The 13,937-nt window shown below is 46.3% G+C and overlaps 1 protein-coding gene across 2 annotated transcripts; it reads right to left on the bottom strand.

Annotated features, from left to right (window-relative positions):
* Nucleotides 1–413: 413 nt before the first annotated feature.
* Nucleotides 414–8,578, bottom strand: LOC125539035 (short-chain dehydrogenase/reductase 1-like). 2 transcript variants are annotated; one of them, XM_087544501.1, is made up of 6 exons: nt 8,478–8,578; nt 8,306–8,405; nt 7,973–8,213; nt 7,501–7,566; nt 1,441–1,635; nt 414–966 (listed from the first exon to the last, which is right to left on the bottom strand). In XM_087544501.1, the coding sequence occupies exons 2-6, from the start codon at nt 8,338–8,340 to the stop codon at nt 502–504; spliced, it is 1,002 nt and encodes a 333-aa protein (XP_087400627.1). In that variant the 5' UTR covers nt 8,341–8,405; nt 8,478–8,578; the 3' UTR covers nt 414–501. The 2 variants fall into 2 exon arrangements, with proteins under 2 accessions (XP_087400627.1, XP_048558354.1); XM_048702397.2 differs by lacking the exon at nt 8,478–8,578 and having other exon boundaries at nt 8,306–8,451.
* Nucleotides 8,579–13,937: the final 5,359 nt, after the last annotated feature.

Consider the following 13,937-nt stretch of genomic DNA (forward strand, 5'->3'; position numbering starts at 1 on the left):
TCTTGTGCCTTGACGTAGGGTCCAAGTCTCCTGGGTCTTATTCGTTGAAAAAATCATGTTCCCGAAGGTGTCATTCCATTTGGACTCCGTTTGATATTCCTTTTCTTCAAAACCCTAAAACAGACAAAAAACAACAATTCTGGGCTAGGCCTCCGGTTAATAGATTAGTCCCAAAAATAATATAAAAGTGGATAATAAAGCCCAATAATGTCCAAAATAGTAGACAATATAGCTAAGGATGAAAACAGAGCGGAAACGGACGGAACTGAATGCTATCATATTTGTTTTCACATTTTTTTACAGAAGCGGAAACGAATACTGAAACCCCGGAAATGAATATGGGAACAGATACTACCAGAAACGGACACGGAGCGAATACGAAGCGGATACAGAAACAGAAATAGGCATTGATCGGAACTTAAAACCCCTTGAATCATAGAGAAATACACACAAAAACAAACAAATTTAATGAGTTTCTAACATGGCTACAAAATAATATCATTATGTTAGCAACTTAGCGTAGTATTGTAGAAGTACAGGACAATTACATATAGGGTCAAGCTGATTACATGCGTGGTAGTAGAAGTTGGGCCTCGTATCCACTCTACTAATTGTGTCATTGTGTTCTCTTTGGTGGTTGGGCAAGAGAGCGACCTTCACCAGGTTGCTAGCGCCCTCCTCGAGCGTCAACTCTCCCATGTGCATGGACATGTCGCTCTTGACAAAACCAGGCGTCAAACAGTTGATGCGCATCGCGGGGAACCTCTTGGCAAGGATCCTCGTGTATGCATTCAGGGCAGCTTTGGCGACTTTGTAGGCCGACGAGCCACCGGTCGGCCACCCATGTGCCTCTATCAAGTTGGCATTGAAGTCTTCCAGGAATAGATCCAGAAGCTCCTCTAGTCTCTTTTCAGTAAGGTTGTCAATGTCGTCGAATTCCTTCTTCAGTTCTTCGCTGTTGAAGTTCTGCTCAAGAAAACAATACTTATTAGCTAAAAAGAACTAGTTTCTGAACCTGTGCTTTCTGACAGGGAAAAAAAGAACACATGGAGATGATGAAGGGTGAGGATTTGGAAGAAAAGAAAAATCCATATCCCACAATCCAAAGAATGTGAACCTATGTCGTATTATTTGGAATGAATACGAAGCTAAACTGAAATAAGATCCTGCTTATTGCATCTGACAAAAGAAGTTAAACTGAAATAAGATCATTTATGCGAACAGATATACCCTATCTCTTATTTAATAAGTACTCCGTAAGACTGTAATAATATTCTGGAAGACACAATGCAAGGCTGCACATATACTTTTTAAAAACTAAAAACTAAACAAAGTGGTAAACAAAGCTATAACAGAAACATACTGGCACAAATAATGTTAAATATATTTTCTGAAACTAGTAATTGGTTTTATCGATCTGTAGCGTGGTTAACAACTTACCCTTAGCAGTGAAAAGCCTGATGAGACATTGACAATTCTCCCAGAGGAGGACAACTGAAGAAGAGGCAGTAGTGCCTCCGTGACAAGCTTTGCCCCATAGTAGTTTGTTCTCATGCATTCTTTTGCTTCCTCATATGTCTCCTTAGAATTTTCTTTCATCCATTGAACTCTTTGATCTACATCCATGCTTTCAACCTATCCATGCATAAATGGGTTAATTATTACACAACATCTTATTAGAAATGCAGAAGCATAGATGCTAGGCTGGTTGGGTCAGGCAGGAGTATTCATCTTTAAAATCTAATTAAAGTATATGAAGTGAAGCACCAATTAAACTATAAGTTATTTTTGTTAACTAAGTGAGTTGAGGCCGACCCGCTTCAAATTTTCTCTTTTTTTTTGAAAAAGGAGGATGTACCCCCGGCCTCTGCATCTAGACGATGCTGTTAGGTTGATCTCCTTCCGATCGAGCCCAACGGCTCGACGGGCCCTTGACCCGTGCCCTGATCGGGGGCGCCCAACCAAACCATGGTTGGTGGGCCCCTGTCGCCGCGCTATATAAAGGGGTGGGAGAGTCGGCCGCACGCAACACGAGATTCACCGTGCGTTCAGAACCCCACCTACATCCCTACCATCTAGGGTTAGCGCGATACGACGGGAAGCTCCACCGCCGCCGCCATCTCTCTGTCATTGCCGTCGTGGCCATCTCACCACGATGGCCTCTGGCTCGAGTTCATCAACCCAAAGTGAAGGTAGGTTTACCGGATGATCTAGCCTACCCCGATCCAGAGAATCTATCAATGGTATCAGAGCCATGCTAGGCTATGATTTTCGGTTCAAAGAATAAACAGAGAAAGAAAAAAGATCCCTCCCCAAAGAACCCTAATCGACAGGGCAAAGAACGAATCCTCAACGGAAAAAGTAGCGCCGCCGCAAAGGCCGCGCCGTTCCTCTCGATCCGGACGGGCATCGGCAAGCCGAGCCGTTCGGAAGAAGAACACACCCTGCAAAGGGCAAAGGGCACCGCAGCCACGCCGTTCGACGGCGGCGCGCTTCCGCTATGGGAAACGCGTCACCGGCGAAGGGGAGGCAACGGCGCCACGGATCATCGCCGGACAAACAGGGGATCAGGGAACGGCTCCGTCGCGCCTCAGTCGCCTCTCACTGCCACTGGATTCAGTGGATGGGGAGAATATGGAGCGGGGAAAGGAAGAAACTCGCGCGCGGCTCGCGCGGCGCGGTGGCTTCACGCCGTCGCCGGCGGCCGGCGGAGCCCCGACACTGCTGGGCTCGTAAGGGAGCAAAGGAGGGCGCAAGCGCGACCCTCTCTCTCCCTCTGCCACAGGAAAGGAAGGGAGGAGCGGCGCGGTGGCTTTTCACCGGGGACCGGCGCCGTCGCGGTGGTCGGGCGACAGGACGGGATCGAGCGGCGCGCGCAAGGGGGGGAAATGGTGCTAGGGTTACGGGAGGGGGGTGGCTGCAGCTTGTTTACTCGCCCGATCTGCGCGGGCGGCCGTCAGATTTGATCCGACGGCAACCAGCGAGCGGTGCCCTCTTCCCCCCCCCCCCCCCCCCCCCCCCAGCGGGCCGATGGGCCATAGTACAAGCAGGCTGCCAGGCGCGTGCCCGCGGTCGCTAGTCCGTTTATGGCCCAAAGAGGCACGCACGGTGCGCAGTAGGAAGGCCATGGACCGGGCTGTAAAAAATGAATTTTCTCCGTTATTTTTCTACACAGCAAGTTTTGATGAAATTTGTCCATATTTTGGGCAGATTTACAATAGTTTTTCTATGCAATTTTTTTCCAATGAAATTTTTTTGTTTAGATAATAGAAAAGTTAATTGAAATTTTTTCTGAAAATGAAAATAGAAAATTTTCAGAAAAAGAAATGTTCATGAATTTTACAAAGAAAATAATAAAGTTCATGAATTTTTTATTTGGTCAAAGAAAAGTTTTTGTAAAGAATAAAAAGTTCATGAATTTTTTATTCATGTTTTTCTGCTGCAAATAAAAAAGTGCTATTTTAAAAGTGAATAGAACTAAAGTAAAAGATTAAATTGTTACTTCTCTAATTCATTTTCGAACCAACCGGTTAAAATTGATAAGAGTGTAAAAGAGTACAGAATTGTTTTTGAATGAAATATTGTAAAGTTTCCGCTGCAAAGTAAAAGTTTTATCCTCCAATTAAATTGGAACCAACGGGAAAATTTAATTGGAAGAGATGTTCTTAGCAATGTTTTTTTCCTTGTGGATGAAATAAGATGCAGATAGTTTCCACGATGACAAAAAATATATATTTGTTTTAAAGTTAAAGTATGGTATTGTTATTTTCTGACCAACGTTGATGATAACAGTGATATAATTCTATGAGTTTTATGTTCAAAGTTTAAATCTCTGATAAATTTTGTATCAAAGTGCTCAATTTTCAGAGAACGATTAAGGATCAAGAAATGCTCTTGAACTGACAAATGTATATTTCTTGTTCCCGCTGCAATAAAGTTGATGATGATGATATTTCTTAGCAAAGTTGTTTAATAGAAATACTATCATCATATTGTTTATGAGTTATATGCATTATTTTCATTTCCGCCCAACGGTGATATGGAATTAATATAGAAGGATGATGTTTATTCTAATTCTGCCACAACGGTGATTTTGAATATAAAAGAAAGTTTCAAAAGTTTAATGCGCATTTCTTTTAACCAGACCAACGTAGGGTTATTTTTATGCCCATTATTGTTGATTATTGGCTATGTTTTCTCAGACTAAAAGTTTTTCCACGCTTTCATTCGTGAAAGCAAATGGCTGGGTACTTGTGACCCGAAAGATGTCATAATATGAGGGAGTATGTTCCTTCTAAAGAATGGCATCAAAAGAAAAGAGATAGATCATTGAGAGTCTTGGTTGATGAATGTCTTTCATGTACTCTCTATGAAAAGATTTTTCAGTTAACATGATTTGATATGAAACAAGCAACATGCGTGTTTAATTTGACCAACGTCGGATTAAGTATGTGTGTCAAAGAGCATTCGGATTTATTTCTAAATTTGATGATTGAATAAGCAGTCAAAAGAGCCAATTCTGACATTTATGTTCCCTTATAGGGAATTACCTACATGACGGGAAAAGATGATTACGATAAACCTGCATGGCGGGAAAAGTCTGAAAAAATACCTGCGTAACGGGGTAAAGCTGACATAATATTATGTCAAAAAATCCCGTATGGCGGGAGAAATTCTGGCAAGAGAAAGATATGATAACTCATGTGCTTTTAATGTATCCCACTCTGGGAGAGAAGAAAGGAGTATCTGAAAGGCGCAACCATACACTTATGGACATGGTGCGCAGCATGATGAGTTATTCCAACTTGCCATTGGGATTATGGATGGAGGCGCTTTCACATTCTCAATAGAGTACCAAGCAAGTCGGTGCCCAAAACACCGTACGAGCTATGGACATGAAGGGTGCCCTCCCTACAACACTTCAGGGTGTGGGGGTGCCCTGCGGAGGTCAAAATGTTTAATCCAAACATTGCAAAGTTAGATTCCAAAACAATAAGTTGCCACTTCACTGGCTATCCAGACAGATCAAAAGGTTTTTGTTTCTACTGCCCGGACAGATATACAAAGTTTGTAGAAACGAGACATGCAGTCTTCTTTGAGGACGAAATGATGAGAGGGAGCTTGGTAGCTCGGAAAATTGATTTTGAGGAGAAGAGGGTGCATGCACCTAATCCGATGATTCAGGAGCCATTTTTCTCATTACCAGTTGCAACTCCACCCATGACAACTATGGGGGTAGACCCGGAACCATCTGTCAGGAGCTGACTGAACCCGTTGTTGAGCATGAAAGGGAGGTGCAATAGCAAATTTTAGAAGAAGTGCCAGAAGTTGAGGCACAGAATGTGCCAGAAACTGAGGCCCTTAGAAGGTCTACAAGACCAAGAAAGTCAGCTATTTCTACTGACTTTAAAGTTTACAACAGAGAATATAGTGATACATCAATAATTATTAATTATTCACAAAGACCATACAAGGTGATACATCAATAAGCCTGAAGCCACCAACTTGGCAACGCTGTTGCTACTCCTATCCCTTTGATGAAGGTGTGTCGAATGTCCGGGCCTAATACCAAACAGACATCACACCAAAACCTAACATCTAAAGTCGGGTGTCCCATCCAAGCCACTACCTGGAATGGGTCCCACACCGGTCTGGCACACTCCCAGTGAGCACCGCATGCTGCAAGGGCCGTCACCTTCATCTTCCATCGGTCCATCTTCAGAGCAGAACTGATGCACCGACCTTGCCAGGCCTCTCTGCCATCAACGCCAACATGACGGCAGACAGCTTCCTCCTCCTGCGCAAGTCCATCTCCGCGCATCAGACGCCGAGTCTCCACAGCGCCACGCCGCCGAGATCCGCCACCATCAATGTGTAAGATGAAGCACCGCTCCACCAAAGACGCCGTTCTCCGGTCCCTCGAACCCGTGTACACCTGCAAGAATGACGCCCCAAGGGGAAAAACGACACCAGAGAGCCGCCGTCATCCGATCTAGGGTTTCCCCCCAGAGGTAGCAGAGAGTGCCTTTGAACTTGTCCACGGCGATGCCTTCAGGAAGGGAATGACGCAGACAGCGCCGCCATTGTCGGCCTTGGCAATAGCCAATAGCAGGTTTTCACCCAGATCTGTTTGAAGACCTCCATCTCTCGTGCACAGGCCGCCGCCATCCCTGACGGGATCTGAATGAACCAGGCCGCCGCTGCCAGATCTCAGCAAGGAGAAGTCCCCCCATCGAAACCGGCCGGCCGAGCAGGGGAGGCCGAAACCGTGTCCGCCGGACCAGATCCGCGATGGATCCGTGCCCGCGCAGCCGCCACGGCCTGGCCGCCCGCTCGCGCCACTGTCTGGCCGCCGCGCCGCCCGACGCGCCCTCGCCAGCAACCTTTTGATCTGTCTGGATAGCCAGTGAAGTGGCAACTTACTGTTTTGGAATCTAACTTTGCAATGTTTGGATTAAACATTTTGACCTCCGCAGGGCACCCCCACACCCTGAAGTGTTGTAGGGAGGGCACCCTTCATGTCCATAGCTCGTACGGTGTTTTGGGCACCGACTTGCTTGGTACTCTATTGAGAATGTGAAAGCGCCTCCATCCATAATCCCAATGGCAAGTTGGAATAATTCATCATGCTGCGCACCATGTCCATAAGTGTATGGTTGCGCCTTTCAGATACTCCATTCTTCTCTCCCAGAGTGGGATACATTAAAAGCACATGAGTTATCATATCTTTCTCTTGCCAGAATTTCTCCCGCCATACGGGATTTTTTGACATAATATTATGTCAGCTTTACCCCGTTATCCAGGTATGCCAAAAAGTCAAACAAAAAGACGGAGAGAACCAAGAAAAGTCCCTTTCTACACAAAGAAAAGGCACTTGTGTTAAAAAGGTAATAAAAAGACCAACAGAAGTGAGAAAAGGTCATTTCTATACAACAAAAAATGCACTTGTGCCAATGCTATAAGAAACCCGACACCGCATATATCAAAAAAGACACTTATGACAAAGGGTGTGTAGTTGTCACCATGCGTGCGTAGCTACCACCATGCATAGGAAATCGCCTCTCTTAACACATAATTCACTAAACAAAAATAGTGACAACAATGCAGAATTTTAGGATTGCCAACTTCGACTAATGATTGCTACAATCTAATATTCTAGTTTTATCTTGTATTGCAACATCAGTGTGATGTGATTTCTCAAACTAAACTATGCTAGTTACAAAAGAATGATGCTGCGGTTGATGAATGATTTCTGGAATCCAAGCTTCTATGTTCACCCTTTACCCAACATCAGTAAGATATGTTTTCTCATACTAAACTACGCTCTAGGAGTTACAAGAGACAGTGATGTTTATGTCTGCCACAGTTGATAGATGCCAACAAACAACTACAAACGACTTATTATTGTTTTGACTTAACCTGATTCTGAAACAGGTATATATTACTGCTGACAAACTGCAATTCGATACAGAAAACATCAAAATGTTTTGCTTTAATTACCTGTTCCTGAACTTGTGCAAACAGAACTGGATCTCGATCAACACCTGAAATGCCTGCATTGTTAATCTACAAGTAACAAAAATCACATGATCATGGTGATGAATTAGAAAAATCCGAGAAAAATCACTTCTACATAAACACCAATGAGAAGTCAATAATCTGAACAGCGTAGTGTACCCGTATCAACCACAAGCCAAGATTAACTAGTACAAGCCTGGTAAAAGAAATCTACAGCACCTATACTACTTGTTAACAGAACTCTTAAATTCATTTTAAAATTATTCAATGCAACAATGTGCTGAGTAACAATTTCTGCACCTTCAGATGCAATTTTACTAAGTTAAGAGTCCGAGAAAAGAAAAGTGCACTTCTACGAATCTATGATTCTACCTGACGAGCTCTCAGTGGAACAGCACGAATGTCCACTTGCGCGAGGCCCTAAATTCAAAGCGCAAAGCGGAGTTACACATACCAGGATATCGAGCTTCCCGAACTGATCCCTGACGAAATCCGCCAGCCGGGCGACGCTGTCAGGGTCGGTGACATCCAGCTGATGGAAGACGACGTCAGCACCGGAGCGCCTGACGCCTTCGACCGCCTCCAGCCCCCTCGCCTCGTTCCTCGCCGTCAGCAGGACCTTGAGCCCCTTGGACGCGAGCTGCCTGCACGTCTCCAGCCCGATCCCTTTGTTCCCTCCGCTGACCAGGGCGATCCTAAATTACGCACATAGCAGCAGCGCGCGCAGAAATTCAAGTAAATTCGCTGAGCGGGGTACGGAAAGGGGAGGTAGATGCAGCGATCGAACCTCTTGCTCGACGGATTCGAGGTGGCTGCCTCCATCTTGATCTTTCCCCTCCGACGCGTTGCGGCGTGTCGAGGACTGTGTGAGCTATGGAGTCTGCAGCCTTGGAGTTTCTGATGGTCGTTAGCTGCACCTTCTTCGTACTGCAAAACACATAAGTTGTTTATAAGCTTACCTTCAGCCGGCCGATCGCGCGGGCGCCTCCGCCGGCTCCGTCTCCATCAGATCGTCTCTTGATCAGATGGACAAGAGCACCCCCGTGTCAATGTTTTCTGCAACTTAGTTTTTGTTTCGAAAGAAAGAGTTTTGCAACTGCATGGCTTTTTGCAACGACGGTGACTCATGCGGCTTCAGGGGCGATGGGGGCAAGGAATCTCGCCGAATCCTACAAGGATGATGCGCGGGTAGGAGGCAGAGACGTCCGGGAGCCGCGGGGGCAGAGACTCATGCGGCTAGGAGCACGACGACGGCGAGGATTCCAGTTGGATCTTGTCGGATCCGACGAGGAGGTGGGGACCTCCGGGAGCGGCGGGAGCTCGGCATGGTCCAGCGGGGTTGACAACAAGCTTCACAACAAAGACCCGCGACGGCAGCGGCGAACGGCGCTCCTATGGCGAGAGATACAAAGTGATCGAGAAAATAGAAGGCAGAGGATGGTGGCGAGGTGACTTTGGTCGGAGGTCTGTGCTCGCTGGCGGCAGCGCTAAGGCGGGGATGGGCGGCGTCGATCCTCCCTCGCCTCATTGGTGCAAGATAGTTGTATTCACCTCATTGGTGCCCATATATAACACGTACCGAGGTAGTTTCTTTCATGACGAGAACCTTAATTTTTTTTGCAGCAAATTCGGAAACTTTATTAATGAACGATCATAGTGTTACAGTCCGCCCTAGACATGAAACCAGAAACTCAGGGCTTACATCAAGCCAACTCTCGGTGCCATCGAGTGAGCAAGCTAAACAAGCACACTGATGCGCCAGTACATTAGCATCCCTACTGACATGAGTAACAAAAAGAGAAGCAAAACTAGCACCAATTTCTTCTAATTCATCCAAGATAGGCGCTGCAACAGACCTAGTGTTGCTGCGCAGACCTAGTGTTGCTGCGCAATTTTCATAGGTCGACTAACTCCAAGCAATCAGTCTCCATAATCACATGTGAGAAGCCACGAAGCTGAGCAAAGATCATCCCGTCACGAAAAGCTAGGAGTTTTGTGATGAAGGGGTCGGTGATGCCGTGTAGGGGTTTGCTCCAGGCTCTGAGGAACGCAATGTGCGAACAGGCAACACCTCCCGCTCCGCCCTTCATATCCTCCACATTCAGCGCTCCATCAGTGTTGATTGTAACCCAACCTGCTTCTGGTGGTCGCCACCTCTGACCAACCGTCAATCTCCGTCGCGAGGAAGGGAATTCCAAGATCGCCAAGGTCTCATGGACCCACTTCAGAGCTTGAACATGGTCGTAGCCGTCGCGCTCATGAGTCCAGCAATTGCGTGACGACCAAATGCTATGCATAATCGTAATTATCTTGCATCTTTCCTCATCTGTGAACATGTGGTCAAGCAAGATATCACGTGCCCAAGTATCCCGATGCAGCCGTGGGAGATATAGCTGAAATCTGTCCCAGGATGCAATCCAAAACTTCTTTGCATGTGTGCAATGTATCATCGCATGTAGCATGTCTTCCTCCAACGCCTTGCAGATGTCACACAAGCCAAGCTGCTTGATGTGTCGATGTCGCAAGGTTACAGAATCAGGGAGTATCCCTCGGAGTACTCTCCACCAAAAAACTCGGACCTTGGGGACGACTTTAGGTCTCCACAAGGCAGTCCACAACTGTGTATTGGCTGATGATGTTTCTGTAGTCGCCCTTTCCTCTAAAGAGCCAAGCTCGTCGCGATTCACAAGAGAACGATACACTGATTTTATGCCCGACTTCTCCAAAGCCCAAGCCAAAGTGTCTTCACCACCCGAAGAGATCAGAGGTATATTTAAAATTGCCACCGCATCCGGGTGCAAGAAATTCTGGCGGACAATCTGTTCATTCCAATTCCCAGTATAATCATCAATGAGTTCAGAAACACTAGTCAGCGGAGCTGTGCCTGAGGCGATCCCTAGGTCTCAAAGTGGGTGTGTTTGGAATCCAATTGTCCGTCCATGTTGATATGGTTGTGCCGTCGCCAACTCGGCGGATAAGACCAATAGTGAGAGTGTCTCGCCCTTCTATGATGGCCATCCAAGTCGCCGATGCTCGAGCCGGGGCTGTAGCATTGAGAAAATTCGTATGCAGTAAGTACTTGCCCTTCAGCACCCTGGCACACAATGAGTTCGGTCTTGTGAGGAGGCGCCATCCATGTTTTCCAAGCATCGCCAAGTTAAAAAACTGCAAATTTCGGAAACCCATGTCGCCCTTCACCTTTGGTGTCGCAAGTTTGTTCCATGATAGCCAATGGAGAGAACGCTTGTCAATCGAGCTCCCCCACCAATATTTTGCCATGCATGAAGTAACACTCTTGCACACCTTTTTTGTCAGAATGAAACAACTCATGTTGGAAGTTGGAATAGACTGGATAACTTTCTTGAGAAGAACCTCTCTCGCAGCACAAGCCATGTTCCGCTCTGACCAGCCTCACATTTTATCCCGACATCTATCCACCACATGAACAAAATTCCCACTGGTGATTCTACCAATAGCAGTCGGGAGCCCCACAGGTAGCGTTCTGAAAATGCTTCTACATGAATCCTGAGAGACTGTTTAATAGTCTGTCGTAGGGGCTGTCCCGTATTGCCACTAAAGTAGATGGAGCTTTTCTCCCGGTTTACTGCATGTCCAGAACATTCAACATATATCCGGAGAATCTCGTTAAGCCTCTCTGTACTTTGGGTTTTTGCACTGAGAAAGATCAAGCTGTCGTCAACAAATAGAAGATGATTAACCCAAGGTGCATGCAGACTTACCCTGATGCCTCTGTCAATATATGCCCTGCCAAAATTATTCAGAAGTGATGTAAGGTCCTAGGCACACAACAAAAACAAGTATGGTGACATGGGGCATCCTTGACGGAGCCCCCTCGAAGGAGTGAAGTAGGGGAGAAACCCCCCATTTACTTTGATTGTGAACCTCACTGAGGTCACACACTTCATGATTAAGCGAATAAAGTTATCACTGAAGCCCAACTTAAGTAGCATCGCTTTGAGATAGTGCCATTCCACTCTATCATAGGCCTTGAGCATATCAAGCTTCACCGCACAGCATGCATTCTTGCCTTTCTTACGCCTTTTGATCACATGAATGCTTTCGTAAGCCACAAGTACATTGTTCGTGATTAAACGTCCTGGAACAAATGCACTCTGTTCTTCTCCAATCACCTCATCCAAAATCCCTCGGACTCTATTGGCAATTGCTTTGACTACAATCTTGTATAGAACAGGGCATAAGGCAATTGGCTGGAATTGAGATATTTTTTGTGGGTGTCCTACCTTTGGGATCAAAGTTATGGATGTGTCGTTCAACCCCAAAGGTAATTCCCCTTCGTTCAAAAACTCCAGGACGGCCACTGTGATGTCCTCTCCAAGAACTTCCCAATGCCGTTGATAAAAATCTGTAGTGAACCCGTTGACCCCAGGGGCCTTTGACGGTGCCATGTCAAATAGAGCCTTCTTTACTTCTGCCGCAACATATGGTTTGTTGACATGGTCATTCATTTGATCAGTGACACTCAGTTGCACACAGTTTAATAATACTTCCATCGGGTTGAAGCCTTGTGTCTGATACAAGGCGTGATAGAAGTCACTGATCTCCTTCTTCACCTCCTCCGGGTCTTGCAAAATCTGACCATGTATGTTCTCTAGAGAAGTGATTCGATTGATTCTTTTACGGTGAGCGGCTTGAGCTTGAAAATAACCAGTGTTGCGATCTCCCTCCCATAACCAAAGCACCCGCGATCTCTGCTTGAGCCAGATTTCTTCCTGTCGCATGGCTTCTCACAGTTGCGCTGCAACAACGAGCTCCTCCTCTGTAGCCCCCCGGCCCATTGAGACGCTCCTTAGACATTCTAGGCACTTCTGTAGCTTGCGTACTTTCTTTGATAAATTTACGAATTCACGCTCGCCCCAGACACCCAGATCCTTTTGGATGACTACCAGCGCATCCACGACGCCTTGCAAGCCTCTCCGGCTAGCCCCTGCATGCCACAAGTCACGTACAATCTTTTCGTACTGACCATGGGACTGCCAAACATTTTCATATCTGAAACTCCGTTGGGCTCGATGCCAGTGATTAGCCATGCTAGTTCTGAACTCAGCCGCAACATAACAATGATCTGACTCCACGCTGCTAATATGCTTGATAGTAGTGTGCTGGAATAGATTCAAAAACCGGTCATTAGCAAGGGCCCGATCAAGGCGAGCCTTTACGTTTGCCGCTCCAACCTGCCGATTATCCCATGTATAGGGTATAGCTCTCCATCCCAAATCTTGTAGGGAACAGTCATCAACCGCATCCCGGAACGCCCTCATCTGGACCTCCGACCTAGCATTGACACTGAAGTGCTCGCCCGCCTGCATTGTCTCGTTAAAATCTCCCATGCAGATCCATGCGTCATGCAGGACAGCAAATAAAGTGCGGAGAAAACGCCAACTATGGTGTCTATTTTCCACCCGTGGCTCTCCATAGAAACCAGTGAAACGCCAAGTTTTATTGTCTTTCTTAGCTGATACATCAATGTGTGACCGGCTATAATTTTCCAACTTGACTTCAACATCATTTGACCAAAACGGGCCAATGCCACCACTAAGCCCATCACTATCGATGGCGAAACAACCAGAAAAACCTACAGAAAATTTCAAATCTTCCACTCTTTTGCCCTTAATTTTGGTCTCCATTATGAACAGAAGGGTGGGACCTTCTTGCTTCACAATCTTCCGAAGCTCTCGAACTGTCTGGGGGTTCCCAAGCCCCCGACAGTTCCAACTGATGGTACTCATTGCAACGGACAGCACTAACTAGCAGCTGCTACCGAGGATTCAGACGTTGGTGGTGTCGGTTTCTTCTTCTTTGGTTCTCTCTCAACAAATATATCGCCCAATTTTTCAATCTCTGTCTCTGAAGCCGAACCCCGCACACCATATGTGTTCACAGCCCCTTCTCCTTTCTCTGTAATGGCCAGAGGAGTGGGCGCCACTTTTTGGTAGACTTGGATTGATAGCCCTCCTTTCCTCTTGTTCTGGACTGGATTCTTGGCTGGGGACGTCACCTCGACCCCCTCCTTCTGCTTGGACCTTGACGAACGTGATTCACGTGTGCTGCGTTGCGTATCTTGCTTTTCCTTCATTGAGTTCTGATACGTCCATTTTGCATCATGCTTTTATATCGATATTTATTGCATTATGGGCTGTTATTTCACATTATGTCACAATACTTATGGCTATTATCTCTTATTTTACAAGGTTTACATAAGCAGGGAGAATGCCAACAGCTGGAATTCTGGGCTGGAAAAGGAGCAAATATTAGAAACCTATTCTGCACAACTCCAAAAGTCCTGAAACTCCACGGAATACCTTATAATAAATAATGAAAAATCCTCGCCAAAGATGAAGACCAAGGGCCCACACCCTATCCACGAGGGTGGGGGGGGG

The sequence above is a fragment of the Triticum urartu genome, chromosome 2A (genome assembly GCF_056163025.1).
Source record: "Triticum urartu cultivar PI428250 chromosome 2A, HENAU_Tu73, whole genome shotgun sequence".
Taxonomy (NCBI): domain Eukaryota; kingdom Viridiplantae; phylum Streptophyta; class Magnoliopsida; order Poales; family Poaceae; genus Triticum; species Triticum urartu.